The sequence below is a fragment of the Lycium barbarum genome, chromosome 1, assembly GCF_019175385.1.
Source record: "Lycium barbarum isolate Lr01 chromosome 1, ASM1917538v2, whole genome shotgun sequence".
In the NCBI taxonomy this organism is placed as follows: Eukaryota; Viridiplantae; Streptophyta; class Magnoliopsida; order Solanales; family Solanaceae; genus Lycium; species Lycium barbarum.
The window spans coordinates 163,846,836-163,861,645 of NC_083337.1; the positions used below are offsets into that span (position 1 = coordinate 163,846,836).

General features: G+C 34.4%; 3 protein-coding genes across 3 annotated transcripts; 2 read left to right on the forward strand and 1 right to left on the reverse strand.

Annotated features, from left to right (window-relative positions):
- The first annotated feature begins 1,841 nt into the window (after positions 1-1,841).
- On the forward strand, positions 1,842-3,392 carry LOC132626171 (E3 ubiquitin-protein ligase PUB24-like). The gene has a single exon (XM_060340938.1). The coding sequence runs from the start codon at positions 1,980-1,982 to the stop codon at positions 3,237-3,239; it is 1,260 nt and encodes a 419-aa protein (XP_060196921.1). The 5' UTR covers positions 1,842-1,979; the 3' UTR covers positions 3,240-3,392.
- A 1,255-nt stretch (positions 3,393-4,647) lies between these two features.
- On the forward strand, positions 4,648-7,143 carry LOC132603992 (leucine-rich repeat extensin-like protein 4). The gene has a single exon (XM_060317303.1). The coding sequence runs from the start codon at positions 5,048-5,050 to the stop codon at positions 6,632-6,634; it is 1,587 nt and encodes a 528-aa protein (XP_060173286.1). The 5' UTR covers positions 4,648-5,047; the 3' UTR covers positions 6,635-7,143.
- Positions 7,144-7,585: 442 nt separating this feature from the next.
- Positions 7,586-10,282, reverse strand: LOC132603999 (B3 domain-containing protein REM5-like). The gene is made up of 4 exons (XM_060317312.1): positions 9,564-10,282; positions 8,638-8,950; positions 8,401-8,519; positions 7,586-7,855 (listed from the first exon to the last, which is right to left on the reverse strand). Exons 1-4 carry the CDS (start codon positions 9,651-9,653, stop codon positions 7,595-7,597), a joined length of 783 nt encoding a protein of 260 aa, XP_060173295.1. The 5' UTR covers positions 9,654-10,282; the 3' UTR covers positions 7,586-7,594.
- Positions 10,283-14,810: the final 4,528 nt, after the last annotated feature.

A 14,810-nucleotide genomic window follows, 5' to 3' on the forward strand; every position in this document is an offset into this window, starting at 1 on the left:
CCATCCCACCCCACCTCCACTCTACCACTCACACTCACCCCCACCCTGACCCACCCTCTACCATCCACCCCACCCCACCCACCCCACCCTTCCCCACCCTGCACCATCCACCCCACCCTTCCCCACCCTGCACCATCCACCCCACCCTTCCCCACCCTGCACCATCCACCCCACCTACCCTACCACTCACCCCACCCCACCCCCAATTACCCCACTCCTCTGCCACCTATCCCCACCACCCCAACCATCACCCACTACCCCTCACCACCGCCCAACCCCACCCCACAACAACTCACCCCCACCTTACCACCCCTCAACTACCCTCACTCACTACCCCTCACCAACATCCAACCCCACAACCACTCACCCCTACCCTACCACCCACTACCCCCACCCTTATCCCACAACCCCCACCTCACACCACCCACCCCTCCACCACCCCCACCCACTACCTACTTATTTTTTAAAGTTCCTATTTTGTTTTATTAATATATATAAATTAATTTCTAATTCGGAGTTAAGGGTATTTTAGTAAACTTACGAGTTATTATACAGTACCATACAGTCAAATCAAACAATACAAATGTCATTAAACCACAACAAACGATACAGTCTATCTAAACATTGTGTTCATTAATACAGTACAATACAATACAACACCATACCGTACCATACCATACAATACATTAATGAACCACGGGAAACAACCATCCAAAAAGAGGGTAAGATGACACTTATTATGGGACAAAAATGTTTGGCTAAGGTGACACTTATTATGGGACGGAGGGAGTATATATCTAACCCAAAGTGTGTCGGAGCCCCTCTGTTATTATTCCACGCTCTTCCCGGACCCATGAATGATTACTACAAGGTGAGTAATTGAGGGTGGGATTAGATTTGCAAGAAACAAATTATCACATTAATATAAAATAAAACTATATTGTAATTCACAAAATAATTTATTTTTTGATGAAGAAAACTTAAATTAGAATATTCAAATATATCCCAAACCACAAAGAAAGCTTGTTTAATTAAGATATAATAATTTAAAGAGAAGCTTATGAGATTATTTCTACTTATTAATGATAACTGGTTAATCTTCGACATTTGTATCGTCCATTATAAGGAAAAAGAATAAAGGGGCCTAAATGCATGAAACTATAGCTAGAAAGTTGAGTCGTCAAAGAAAAATGCATTTTTCTGCTCGTGCATGCATGCATCATGTATTGGGTTCGTATCGTGAGGCACAGGTTAAGCCAATAACCAATTTTGAATCAAACTTTCAAATTCTGTTAGAGCATTCAACAATACCATTTAGAGACCTTATCTTTTTCACCTATTTCTTCATTTTTCTCCTCGTGCATGCATGCATCATGGAGTATATAACATGACTTTTGATTGGTCTGAATCTAGATTATACTAATTTTAAAGCTCTACTTCAAATCTCAAATTAGTACTTCATATTATTCTAAATCTGTAATTTTAAAAACACAACGAATGCTAGAATAAAGATCGAAGCCACCGAATTATGATTTGTCTATGCCAAAAATATATCTCCGCCACTACTGACTACTAGGTTCTTCCACTTTGTACCTTAGCCCCACTGGCCGCTAATATTTGTCTGCAATGTGGAAAATATTAGAAAGTCAACACAAATATGTTTCCTATTCCTCTATTGTTTCACGTGCGTTGACCGACTCCTACTAATTCAAATTTTGACCAAAAGAATCAATGAAAGACATGCAATAAAATAAAATAAAAACAACAATTAATTAATGCGAAGGGTTTATATATATATAGGAATTGATTCTTTTCTTCTACATCTTCCTTTGCTTTTTCCATTCAAACTTTATGCATAAATTAGCCGCTTTCTTTTACCACCTTTAATTTCACCCCAAAAACCTCTGTTTCTCTCTCTCCTGTTTTTGCTCGTATTATATATTGTTAGATTCTTCTTGTTGATTTTCATATAGAAAAATATGGAAGAAGTAGAGATACCCCAATATTTCTTGTGTCCTATATCACTCCAAATCATGAAAGATCCTGTAACAACAGTCACTGGAATCACCTATGATAGGGAAAATATTGAACAATGGTTGTTGATGGCAGATGAAAATACATCTACATGTCCAGTGACAAAACAACCTTTGTCTAAAGACACAGCGTTGTTGACACCAAACCATATGCTCGGGCGATTTATTCGATCCTGGACCATAAGCAATGCTGGGAAAGGGATCGAACAAATTCCATCGCCTAAATATCCTCTCAACAAATCACATGTCATCAGGCTAATTCGTCAGGTGAATAATCGCGAGCTTTATTTACAAGCTTTACGAAAAATGGTGACTATGATAAGTGAGAATGAGACAAATAAGAAGTGTTTGGATGGAGCTGGTGCAATTAAGGCATTGGTTTCGTTGATATTGAGGAGTTTCAAGGAAGGGAAATTAATTATGGGACTTGAAGAAGCCTTGAGGATTTTCCATCTTGTCTGGAACCCAACACATGAAAACAAGCAACTTGTCAAGGATAATCATGATCTAATTGAGGCTATTTTATGGATTTTGAAGAGTCGCGAAATGTGCAACATTTATAATCAAGTTGTAACAATCAAGACTCATGCAATATTGGTCCTGAAAAATGTGATCTCAGTGTCAAGTACTAATCTCTTGTCGAGTCTCACACCAGAATTTTTCCAACATATATTGAATACTTTGAGAAAAAACAACAAAAATTACTTCAATCAACAGACAACAAAAGCAGCTTTACACGTGCTAATAGATGCATGTCCAAGGGGAAGAAACAGGCTAAAAATGATAGAATTGGGGGCCATTTTCGAGCTAATTGAGCTCGAATTAAGCAACCCTGAGAAAAGGGTTACTGAATTAGTGTTTTCTCTTTTGTCACATTTGTGTAGTTTAGCTGATGGGAGAGCTGAATTATTGAAACATGCAGCCGGAATTGCAATGGTTTCTAAAAGGATACTTAGAATTTCTCCAGCTACAGATGATAGCGCAATTCAGATTCTTAGATTAATTTCTAAATTTTCTGCTACAAAAGAAGTGTTGATGGAGATGTTAAGAGTTGGAGCCGTGTCAAAATTTTGCATGGTGATTCAAGCAGATTGTGAAGTATATTTGAAGAAAAAAGCTTTGGAAATATTAAGGGCACATTCTAATGTTTGGAACAACTCTCCATGTGTACAAATTTATCTCTTGAGAAGATATCCTGGACAATAGAGCTTTAGAATCTCTTAAAAATAATTCTGTTTCAATTCTATTTTTTATGATTTATGTATAAATTATAGCAACATTATATATTCTTTTTTTTATTTTGCAAAACAATATGCAAATTAATTATGCATTGAAACCCCATTTATACAAAATTTATGAAGAAATCAAATGGTTTACTTGCCTCTTCGTTTATTTAACTGCTTACCTATTGCGGAGGAAGCTGATACAAAGGTTTAATTAAAACCCTAGAGTTACGTACATAATTATTTAAAAGATTCAAGAATGTGTATTATTGGCATTTTTCAGTTATAACTTTTCTAGGTTGCTTCTATAGGATGTATTTGATTAGTACCTTGCACTTTGGGGCTGATATCAAGAAGCCACAAGAAAATTATATATTTGAATAATTGTAGATCCTTCTTAAAATATGGGTAGGAATTTTATTTTCCATATAAATGAGAAGAAGAAAGTACAATTTCACATATTAAATTTCAAGTGTTTGCCGAGTAAAAATATTTAACTGGTCATAACACTAGATAAGGTATCTAACTGATAGTCCGTACAACTTTAAGATACTATCTATGTATTTGGCCATAAAAGAAAGGTGCAAATCGAAACCACGACCATACTAAATTTACACTACAGTACTATACTGAAACGAAGAGTAGATATATTCACCAATAGTATATCACCATCCCAAATATATCACGTTGTTAAAAAAAGCTTCAAGAACTTGTTTTTGCAATGCTTTAGCCTCTATGCACCAGGGTCTTATGCGAAAACTGAATAAGAAGATAAAAGGGAAAAGAATGAATAAATTAAACCATGACAAAAAATTGGAACTACTCTTGAACACAAAAAAGTGAAAGCATATTTAAGCTAGCTAAAATTCTGGTGAGGATTGAGTTAATATTACACCTGTTAACATGCTATGTAACAATATTTAATTACCAGTTTAGTACCCACCAAGTTGTCGTAATACTCGTAAATTTGTTGCTAATTGCCGCAAGCCTTGCTGATAGACTCCTTTGGTGATGATTTTAGTTCTCACTATTAAATAAATAAATGATCTGTTTTACCAGATTTTCTATGTTTTCGGCGCATCATGTATAGTGACGCTGAAAAAGCTGATCTAAAACGAGTAAAGACTTCTTCTTTCTTTTTATTTTTAATTTTATTTTCTTTGTTTAATCTGCAAGATAATTTTCTTTTAACTATTAAAACTTTCTCCGTTTTCACTGCATTTTAATCCTTTTTCTCCATTGTCATTTCTGTATTTCAATTATTTTCTTCTTCCCAATATAGTACATACGAGTTAAAATAAAATTTTGGGCACCATGTTCATTTATATTAGTAATAATGTTAACTTCAATAATGTACATAAATTGCAAAAAGTATATTACTAAAAAACTAAGTAGTGATGAGTACGTGTATTACTTTTATCATGTAGTCAACAAGAAGTTTCCTAGGATTTTGATTTCAAAAAACTTTTTTTTAAAAAAAAAAAACAAAAACAATTCTTGCTATTTTAAAGATTAAATGAAACTTTATTATGAAATAAATTATGTTTACCAGAACTCCGATCACGAAGAAGAAGCTGAAAAAGCTCATCTAATTAACTGATCAAAGACTTTTTCTTCTTTGGGGTTAAATATCCAAAGGGCATACCTCAAAGACAAAATAACAAATCAAATAATAGCACGCGCTGCTTCATTTCTTTACTGAAAAAAAAAAAAAAAACTCAATATAGCAAGTTTGCTACCCAAAACTTCCCAACAGTGGGGGGGAAAAATACATCTACCATTAGGAAAAACATGCAAAATTTTGCAGGTCATAGTTCTTGCCTAAACAAATTATTCTACCTTGTTGTCTTCCTTATTCTCTTCAATGCATCCACCACTAATCAAATATCTAATTATAGTTACGATCGTTTCGGTGGCCCTGAAATTGAAAACAGTAACAGCAGAAAGCTGTTATCCTACAATGGTGATATTCTTGCCATCAATCCATCACTTACTTTTGAGAATTTTAGGCTAAAGAATGCTTACATTGCATTACAAGCTTGGAAAGAAGTCATTCTCTCTGATCCTCACAATATAACCGCGAATTGGGAAGGATCTAATGTGTGCAACTACACTGGAGTTTTCTGTTGGCCTTCTCTTGATGAGCCAAATGAGCTTACAGTTGCTGGTATCGATATCAACCATGGCGATATAGCTGGTAAACTTCCACATGAATTAGGTTTACTATTTGACATTGCATTGATTCATATAAACTCTAATAGGTTCTGTGGTACAATCCCTGAGAGTTTCTTGAATTTAAAGCTTCTTTTTGAGTTAGATCTTAGTAATAATCGGTTCGTTGGCAAGCTCCCCGATGTGGTTGTCCAATTGCCTAACTTGAAGTTTCTTGATCTGAGATTCAATGAGTTTGAAGGTGGACTATCAAGGCAAATTTTTGAAAGGAGTTTTGATGCTCTATTCATTAACAACAACAGATTTTCTTCTGAGTTGCCTGATAATTTCGGAAATTCGCCTGTTTCTGTCATGGTTTTGGCAAACAACAATTTTGAGGGATGTATACCTGTTAGTTTAGGCAAAATGACAAAATTGAATGAACTGCTTCTTATAAATAACAATTTTCATTCATGTTTGCCAAATGAGATTGGGATGCTGAAGAATTTGACTGTGTTGGATGTGAGTTATAATCAAATTGTGGGAACTTTACCTGAGAGTATTGGAGAGATGGAGAGCTTGGAGCAGTTGAATTTGGGTCATAATATGATGTCTGGAGTGATTTCTAGCAACATATGTACACTTCCAAATTTGAAGAGATTTGTGTATGATCATAACTACTTTTCAGAAGAGAGTCCAGTTTGTCTAAGATTGCCTTCATTTGCTGATCAAGATAATTGTCTTAGAGGAAGGCCCATGCAGAGACCTGCATTGGATTGCCAGAGATTTTTGTCTCAAAAAGTTGATTGTACTACTTTCAAATGTGCATTGCCACCTCCATCACCTACCCCTCCACCAAACACTTGTTGTATTTGTTTGCCTCCACCACCATCACCATCACCAACCCCAATATCCCCTTTACTACCATCGCTGCCATCACCATCTCCGCTGCCACCTGTCGAGCCGCCATCATCCCCACCACCGCCTCCAACTCATTGCAATGCTACTCCATCGCCGCCACCACCAAGCTGTACGCCACCTCCTACATTCTCTCCACCACCACCAAGCATATCACCGCCGTCCCCATTGCCGCCTTCTTTACCCACACCGACTCAAAACTCTTCTTCACCTCCGCCACCAAACATGCCAACACCACTACCTTCTCCTCCACGGTGTGAAAATCAGACAATACCAACAAGTCAAGATACGTCTCCTCCTTCACCTTGAAGGTCATTTATCTGAGGTTACTCTTCTTGGTGTTATCTTCATTATATCACCTCATCTTTCTCACACAATGGAAGTTTAGATCATCTTGACATTACAGGACATCCGCAGTATAGTTTTGGTAGAGAACTGTGCAGAAGGAGCTGTGACTGTAACCTCATATTTTTGTAGGATTAGCGTAGAAGAGATGCAAGATGAAGGTTGTAATGTGACAATTTGCATTGCTATTCAAATTGTCTAACTTCTCTCCAAATTTTTTACTTAATAAAATGTAGAACATGTTGCATGAACCGTTAGTATAAACTGGTTTTTCTCCTGAAACAACATTGTAGTTGATCATGAAAAAGGAGCTTCCTTTGTTCCAAACAGAGAATTCAAGATGGTCTGAGATTACACTGCTCATTTATTTTCAATGCCAGCATCACTATTCACTTGGTTTTGCTCTTTCAAAATCAATCTCTTCAATAACGTAAATTCGCCATTTCATTGTTCTGGTACATCATCCTTGCATTCCATCATTAAGTAAACAGATACTGCCTTTCTCAGGTAGAGAATTTCTAACCAGAACTTAAACAAACTGAAATGGTCTCTAATTTCAAATGGAAATATAATATTACACAGTTTTTCACTGTGACCAATAGGTTGAATACATCATATTGAATAATTGTAATATAATATTCGAACTTTTTCATCAAGCAATAAGGCTAATTGTTATCTTGATTACTTGTTTCAAATTGAAATAAGTTCAGTTTTACAATGCCAAAGGCTAAGGGACTCCAGACTGTGGTTAAACTTTGCTAATGCATTTACCATATCACAAAATGATGTAAATTCATTAATCTAAACTTCTGATACGTCAACCTTATTACAATGATTTTTTCATATTCTATCCTCTCTCAACTAGAAACATTTAAACCAGAGATTAAGCTGAACAATCCAAGGGAAATGCCTCTATTTGTATGATTATACTTCATTGAGATTTGGGTTGCGCCTAATGCGAACTTTAAGTATGAAATTCTCCTCATCAATTAGCTTAAAACATAAAACATCTCCTACACGCAAATCATTGTCGCGTACAAATTCACGCCACCCTTTTCGAAATTTAAGTCTATCAGAACCACGAACTACAACTGGCCAGTTAGCACCATCAGTAAGAAGAGTAGCCATTTTTTCAAATTTTTGGCCCTTCTTCATGTATTTGTTGCCAAATGCAGCCGGTATATTCTGCATAAAGTATGTGCAGTCAAACGTGTTCAAACAGATTACACATTCAATAACCAAGTGATAAAGTATCAAATTCTATGAATTAAAAAATGATAAGTAGTAGTAGACTACTTTTCGTCATGATTCAAAATATATTCAGCTACTTCAAAGACTATTGTTTGATCAATACGATCACTTAGCTGATGTTATTGTAAAGATACTCAAGTGAAAATAGATGACGACAAAATGACCAGTTATATTATCTTCTACAAATCATATATATCTACGGTATGAGTGAAATTTTTTCTGATGTTAGCTCATGAGAATATCTTGAAGCTTCTGTTTTCTTTAAAATGTTCTTGTGCTGAGAAATTATTTGGACATAAATGTTTAGCACTAGAAACTTAACCTTGTAAGAGGAATTGAAAGTGCCACAGGATATAAGTTACTGGATAGGCATACTGTTTCACACTAAATCAGTTGTATATAATGATACTTTTGAGATAATACAGAATGCATTTACAGATTTATGCAAAGATCAAAACATGTTCAATAAATAAACTTACAAATATCATTTTCTGAAAGTTAAATTTCTTCATGACGACTTCGAATAAACGGACTGAGACACCAGAGTTTACTGACCCATCAGGCGCTTGATCTGCTAGCAGAGCTTCCTCTTGTGTCGCTGTACAAGTTACTTTTTTTGTAAGTTACTATTTTGGATTTGACCTTATTGATTATGCATAAAGACTGAAGTGTTGCACTACACTAGCTACAAATTGAAGATCTTCATAGTAACTTACCATGGGCATTTTCTTCATCCAATCGATGCAATTCAAGCTCCTCGATGGCAGTTAGGTCCGCCTTCATGTAGCCATATTTTCCATATATTCTTACGTAAAAATTTGAGTTTCCAACATAAGAAAATGTCAGATAATCTCCAAACTCCAAATTATTATCTTGTACGAAGTTTGGCCAACCACCCTTGAAAAAGAAATCCTCTTGGATCTCTTCTCTAACAACCCTCCAAGATCTCTTAGCTGGACCTTCAACTTCAAGCAGAAAGACCGGTGGAATATCTCCACTGAAAAACTTCAGAAATCCTGATGGTATTTTCTAAAAAAAGGAGAAACAAAAAGGAACATAATTTGGCTTAAATTCCAATGAAAGAACCAGGGTATGATTTTAACAGAAACTACTCCTTGGATCTTAAGAGTGTATTGCCTGATTATGTCCAATCTAGTCTTCTAAATCTATGACCACAATCACCAACACATCATTTGCTATTTCATTGTCCACTCTTTGGTAAATTAGGAAGTAATACAATACACTCTCATCCCTATTGCAGATGCATCTTTAGCCCTTTTCTTATACAAACATAGGAAAATGAACACCCTACCTTACCAGATTTGCAAGAGTCCAGACAAGCAAATACTTTCAGGTTTTACTATTACTTGCACTAACGTTTAAAAGCAACCAAAAAACAATTCATCTCGTCCCTAAAAGCACCTATTATGAAGGGTGATCATTTCAGTCAAGAGAACACACTTTAATGAAATGGCATTATCTTAAATAATTGATTAAGAACAGCATGAAGGTTGGACTAAGTAAAGATTTAATTAGTGTTAGGCTCTTTAGCTTCATCTAAATTACTATCTTAATAATAACCGAAAGCACTAATGCATATTACTACAAAGAAGCAGATATTTAGGAAAAGAGAGCAGATTACCAGCTTTGAATAGCATATTTCAGGGCTATAAATCTGAAGGAAGTTAGGAAGATCATCAATAGTATAGCCTCTATCCATTGGTGTCACCATTTTGTTTTTCAACTATAATACAACGGACACAAACAGAGAAGAAAAGTCAGTTCACTCTTGCTTTTATTATGGAGTGAAAGATCTGTTTTTTTTGGCTAGGTTTTATAGAGAGGAGAAGGGGGAATTGGGTCCCGAATTCCCACTTTTCTGGAGAAATGAATCATATTGATTGATTGATTTTGTTGTGTGAAGATGTTTCAAGAAAATGGGAAAGATAGAAAGAAGTGAAGAATGAGAAACTAAACACAAAAAGAGAAACTGAGGTAGCATATTAGCTGCCGGTGACGTGATAAGACAAGAAAAATAGGTGTGAAATTGTAAAATCTCCATTAAAAACAGAGATAGGTTTTTAATGCTAGACCAGCTCTGGAATTTATGATTTCACAATTTTGGAACAAAATCTTCTGAAAGTTACACAGCAGGTAGTAGCTTTTGTTTTCTCTTTAGTATTAATGAAAGAACTATAAATAGATAAAATAAAATAGTCTTTAGAAATGAAAAGCAGTTTTAGGAAAAGTTTTAAAAATGTTTCACAAACAAATGCTGTTCTGATTTTCTGTCCACGAATCTCCAGAAGATATTTTGTTTATGTCTTCAATTAATTAAACAATCTTCACTTTATTTGGAGAAAGAGGTGAAGAATGGGAAAAGGGAAGAATTGACTAAACATGGAAAGGGAGAGGGGTACACTCTTAAAAGTATTGTAAACATATACTCTCTCTGTTCCAATTTAAAGTGTATTAGCCTTTTTCTTGGTTTGTCCTAAAAAAAAAAAATATCTTTTTCTATATTTAAAATGTTAACAATTCAAATATACTACACATGACAGGTTTAAAACACAAGATTCAAAGAATATTTTAATATACATATCTTTAATTTAGGACCATAACATTCAAAAATCTTTTTTTATTATTTAAACTTCGTTCTGATCAAACTAAGACACTTAGATTAGGACGAACGGAGTAGAGGACAACTTGTAATATTTGTGGGTAAATTTTATTTTGCGACTCAAACTACGGCTTTGTTCCAATTGAATACTTGAATACAAGATAAAATATTAATTAAAGTGTTAATTCATGCTTTCTATTAAGAGACAAATTAAAGAATTAAAAAGAATGATATCAGTTAGGATAGCACATTTCAGGGCAATAAATCTTAAATGAACGCAGGGACATCATCAGCGATGTACGTCTTGCTCCATTGGTGTCACCATTTTTGTTTTTCACCTACTTTCAAAGAGCCTGTTTGGATTGGCTTATAAGTTACTGAAAACAGCGTATAAGCTGTTTTCAGTTTTTGAGTGTTTGGCTGGCCAGCTTAAAGTCATTTTGTGTTTAAAATAAGCCTAAAAAAATAATTGGGTCCGTTTGGCTTAGCTTATCTAAAACAACTTATAAGCTAAAAAAAAAAGTTGGGCCACCCCAACTTATTTTTTTTGGCTTATAAGCTGTTTTCAGCTTATAAGCTGCTTTTTTTAAGCCCATCCAAACAGGCTCAAAGTCTAGACCTTTAAGTTGGCTCAATACCATAATTCACGGGTTAGAGATTCAACATGTTTGTGTACTACCTAAGTCGTCAGTGTAGTTACGGTCACTGAAGCCTAAAGGTTGTGTATGCGTCTTCAAAGCTACGGGTAAAGGTCATAAACCGGCCTATAGATGGGCAAAAGCACTAAGTTGGGCCCCACGCCACACTCCACCATCTTGATGCTCGTCCCGCCAAATCATTGGCTCTGATACCAGTTGTTGGACTAAAACGGCCCAAAGATACTCTTAACATGATGTGATATTGTCCGCTTTGGGCCAAGCCCGCACGGTTTTCCCCTAAAGGTCTCACATCATTAAGAGTGTCCAACACCTTATAAGTAGCTCCTTTTTCTTTTTAGCTACCAATGTGGTACTTTATTCGCACACCCAAGCACAAAATTTATTCAAAAGCAGTAAAACAAAATTACTGCAGTCCAAAAGCAAATATTCTAACACTCCTCCTTGATTTTGGAACTACAAATTCTAGACTTGACTGGAATTGACTTCGTGAACAAATCTGCCAATACATCTTTGGTCTTGCAGTTAGCTTGATTCATACCTCCAAGTTGCAGCTCTTGATTGTCAACAAATTCTGGCACGTGTTCATCTTTTGTTGGATTAAATGAGAAGTTTTTACCTCTCATTTTAACTCGTAAAATCTCCTGCTTAATGGCATCAAAGATTCGACAGTACTTGTCTTTGAATATCAATTTAAATCCTTTTTCCACTAGCTGGCCAACACTTAACAGATTTTGATCAATATCAGACACGTAAAGAACATCTGATATTATTTTTGTACCTAAAAGCAACAGTCCCTTTTCCTTTTGCAGGAATATAGTCACCATTCCCGATTCTTACTTTTTTGTTTCTCATAGACATAAACTCTTTAAAAAAAATTTTGTCATATGTTATGTGGTTTGTACAACCACAATCAATCATCCAAAAATCAGATTTTTTTGTTGAAAAATATGTTGCCACAAACAAGTGGTCTTCTTCTTCATTGTCGACTTGGCATTTGCTTCATATTCTGGAGATTTGTATTTGCAAATCATTGCTTTATGATCAAGTTGGTTGCAGATCTTGCACTGTGCATCTGGCCTTCTTTTTTGTCACAGTGCTGACAAGGTGGGTAATTTTTATTTGAATTATTACCTTGGCTTTGAGTTTTGTGGTTGGCTATCGAGGCTCCTTCAGCCACCATCTTGCCTCACAAGCCTCTTTGCTTTTATGCCTGCAATGTATTTAGCAATTCTGCAAGGTAATCTTGGACAGATCTTTTGTGTTTTCAAAGGTAGTTATGGATACTTCATATCTTTCGGGCATCGTAACAAGAATTTTTTCAACAATTGTTGAATCTTTAAATTTAGTTCCAAGCAACCTTACCTTGTTAACAATGCCAAGAAGCCGGTCTAAGTACTCTTTGGCGGTCTCAGATTCCTTCATCTTTTGCAATTCGAATTCCCTTATTAAATTTAACACCTTCATGCTTTGTATCTTTCATCTCCTGTGTATTCTTCCTTCAGATAATCCCAAATTTCTTTTGCTGTTTTGAGAGCCATAACTCTCATGAAAATTGTTGCAGACACACTAGCAAACAAAGTTGCTTTCGCCTTTGATTTTCTGATTTTGTTTTCCCTTTGGCTTTTGATCTGAGCCACCGTGGGATTATTTGGCAGCAGAAGAACATCATAATCCTCTTCCACGGCCTCCCAAAGATCTAAAGCCTCAAGATAAGTCTCCATTCTTACTGCCCAGAGATGGTAATTCTCACCATCAAAGACAGGAGGAGTTATTTGAGAAAAGCTATTTTCAGAATCCATCTCACTCACAGGTCCCTCAAGAAAATGACTTTGATACCAATTGTTGGTTTTTAACAAAGAAACGTAGAAAATAACAAAGAAAAAATAATGAGAGAAAAATATAATGCAACGCAGTCAAAGAGAATTATTTTAACAATTTTCTTGCTCATTACTGCTTTCACAATTTTGGAATAAGATCTTTTTGTAAGACTTTAAAAAGATTGTGGAGAAGAATATTCAAAAAACGTATAGTGGTAGCTTTTGTTCTTATTTAAAGAATTGTAAATATACTATCAGGAAAGTAGTCTTTAAAAAATGAAAAGTAGTTTTTAGGAAAACAAAATTAAAAATGATTTCCAAATATCCTGCTAAGCAATAGGCTCTACAATTTCATTTGTTCTTTACTGGGTGCTCTTTTTTAAATGTCAATGTGAAAAGACTTTGCAACTGCCTTTTTTGGAGTTAATTTTTAAGATGGTGATCTAATTTAATAAAACTTACTAGTAAATTATTCTTTTTGACCTCTATAAAGTCTCTCAAGTTTATACATATACTAGTTAATTGACCAGCGCTTCGCGCGGTTAGACATTTCATTTTGTAACTTAATAGATGTAAATAAAGATGAGAAAGATTTTATAATACAAAAAATAAAAGTATTTAATCTTAGACAAACATTAATAAGATGAAAAATTTAAAAGTAGAAGGAGAAGATACATATGCAATAAAATAAAAAGGATTTTTTTTTATTGGGAAGGGAAGCTAACCCAATTTCATAGAGAGAAAAGTTATGCAATAAGTCTTGTCGCTCTTCCTTCTCGTTTAAATGCTATTCAGAAATAGTGTTATCAATTTATAATAAGATTATGTAAACAATACAGTTAAACTCTCTTTACCTAATATCTTTAGAATATAATGATTTTATTAACATATGAATGGATCATTAGTAAAATGAACACCCCATTTATACATTTTTCATACTAAGAGGCTATATTTAAACTCAAGTTTCTATTTTATTTTCAGTTTGTAAGAGAGTAATATAAGAGGTAAAACCAAAATATTCTCGATGCATATAGTTAATCTTCTAAGGTCAAAGAGGGCTTCTTGTTCTTCATTAATCGTCAATTTCTTGGTCATGCCTGCGCACAATCTGACCCATCCTTGTCCCTTGCACTTTCTTGTTTGACGGGGTAGCTAGTATACAATTATACATGTTGATCTCTAAACAAAAATTGTTCTTTTAGCTAATTATAGGCCCGGTAATAGCAAAGGTAAATTTGTTATATTGTAAATTTTTTGACGTGTAGAAATAAATAAATATAAATTATTTCAAAGAAATCAAAATAAGAAAGGTAGGCATAATATTATCTATAACATGAAATGTTAGCGTTATGAAGTAAATCATGGAAGAGGTTGTTGAAATTATCCCTAATTAATATATAGAACATTAAAAAAAAAAAGCATCATATAGAACATTAAAAAAAGGCATCATAGTATTTCCCCAAGTATCTAGAAAAATAAATTTGTTTAGACAACAAAAAATTAATCTTGAAATATGGCATACACAGTACAGTTGGTTAATGTTACAATATCACAAAAAGGCATTTCAACAAAATAGTGATCCCAAAACGATACTAAAATAACAAAATTGTTATACCAATTTAAGAATTTCAGAAATTTAATATATGAAATGATATTTTTCAAATACTCTAATCTTAGAATAACAAACAGTAAGTTTTTGTAAAAATTACCATATCTTTAAGTTTTTTCCTAGAAAATAATGCAGCATACAAGTTTATAACATTACATAATTGTACTTTGCCAAACTTAAATTT

Coding starts and splice junctions, on each gene's coding strand:
- LOC132603999 (XM_060317312.1), bottom strand. CDS start 9,653: ATGGTGACACCAATGGATAGAGGCTATACTATTGATGATCTTCCTAAC. Junction 8,520..8,637: donor GGATGAAGAAAATGCCCATG/GTAAGTTACTAT, acceptor TAACTTGTACAG/CGACACAAGAGGAAGCTCTG. Junction 7,856..8,400: donor ACTTTCAGAAAATGATATTT/GTAAGTTTATTT, acceptor TACTTTATGCAG/AATATACCGGCTGCATTTGG.
- LOC132603992 (XM_060317303.1), top strand. CDS start 5,048: ATGCAAAATTTTGCAGGTCATAGTTCTTGCCTAAACAAATTATTCTAC.
- LOC132626171 (XM_060340938.1), top strand. CDS start 1,980: ATGGAAGAAGTAGAGATACCCCAATATTTCTTGTGTCCTATATCACTC.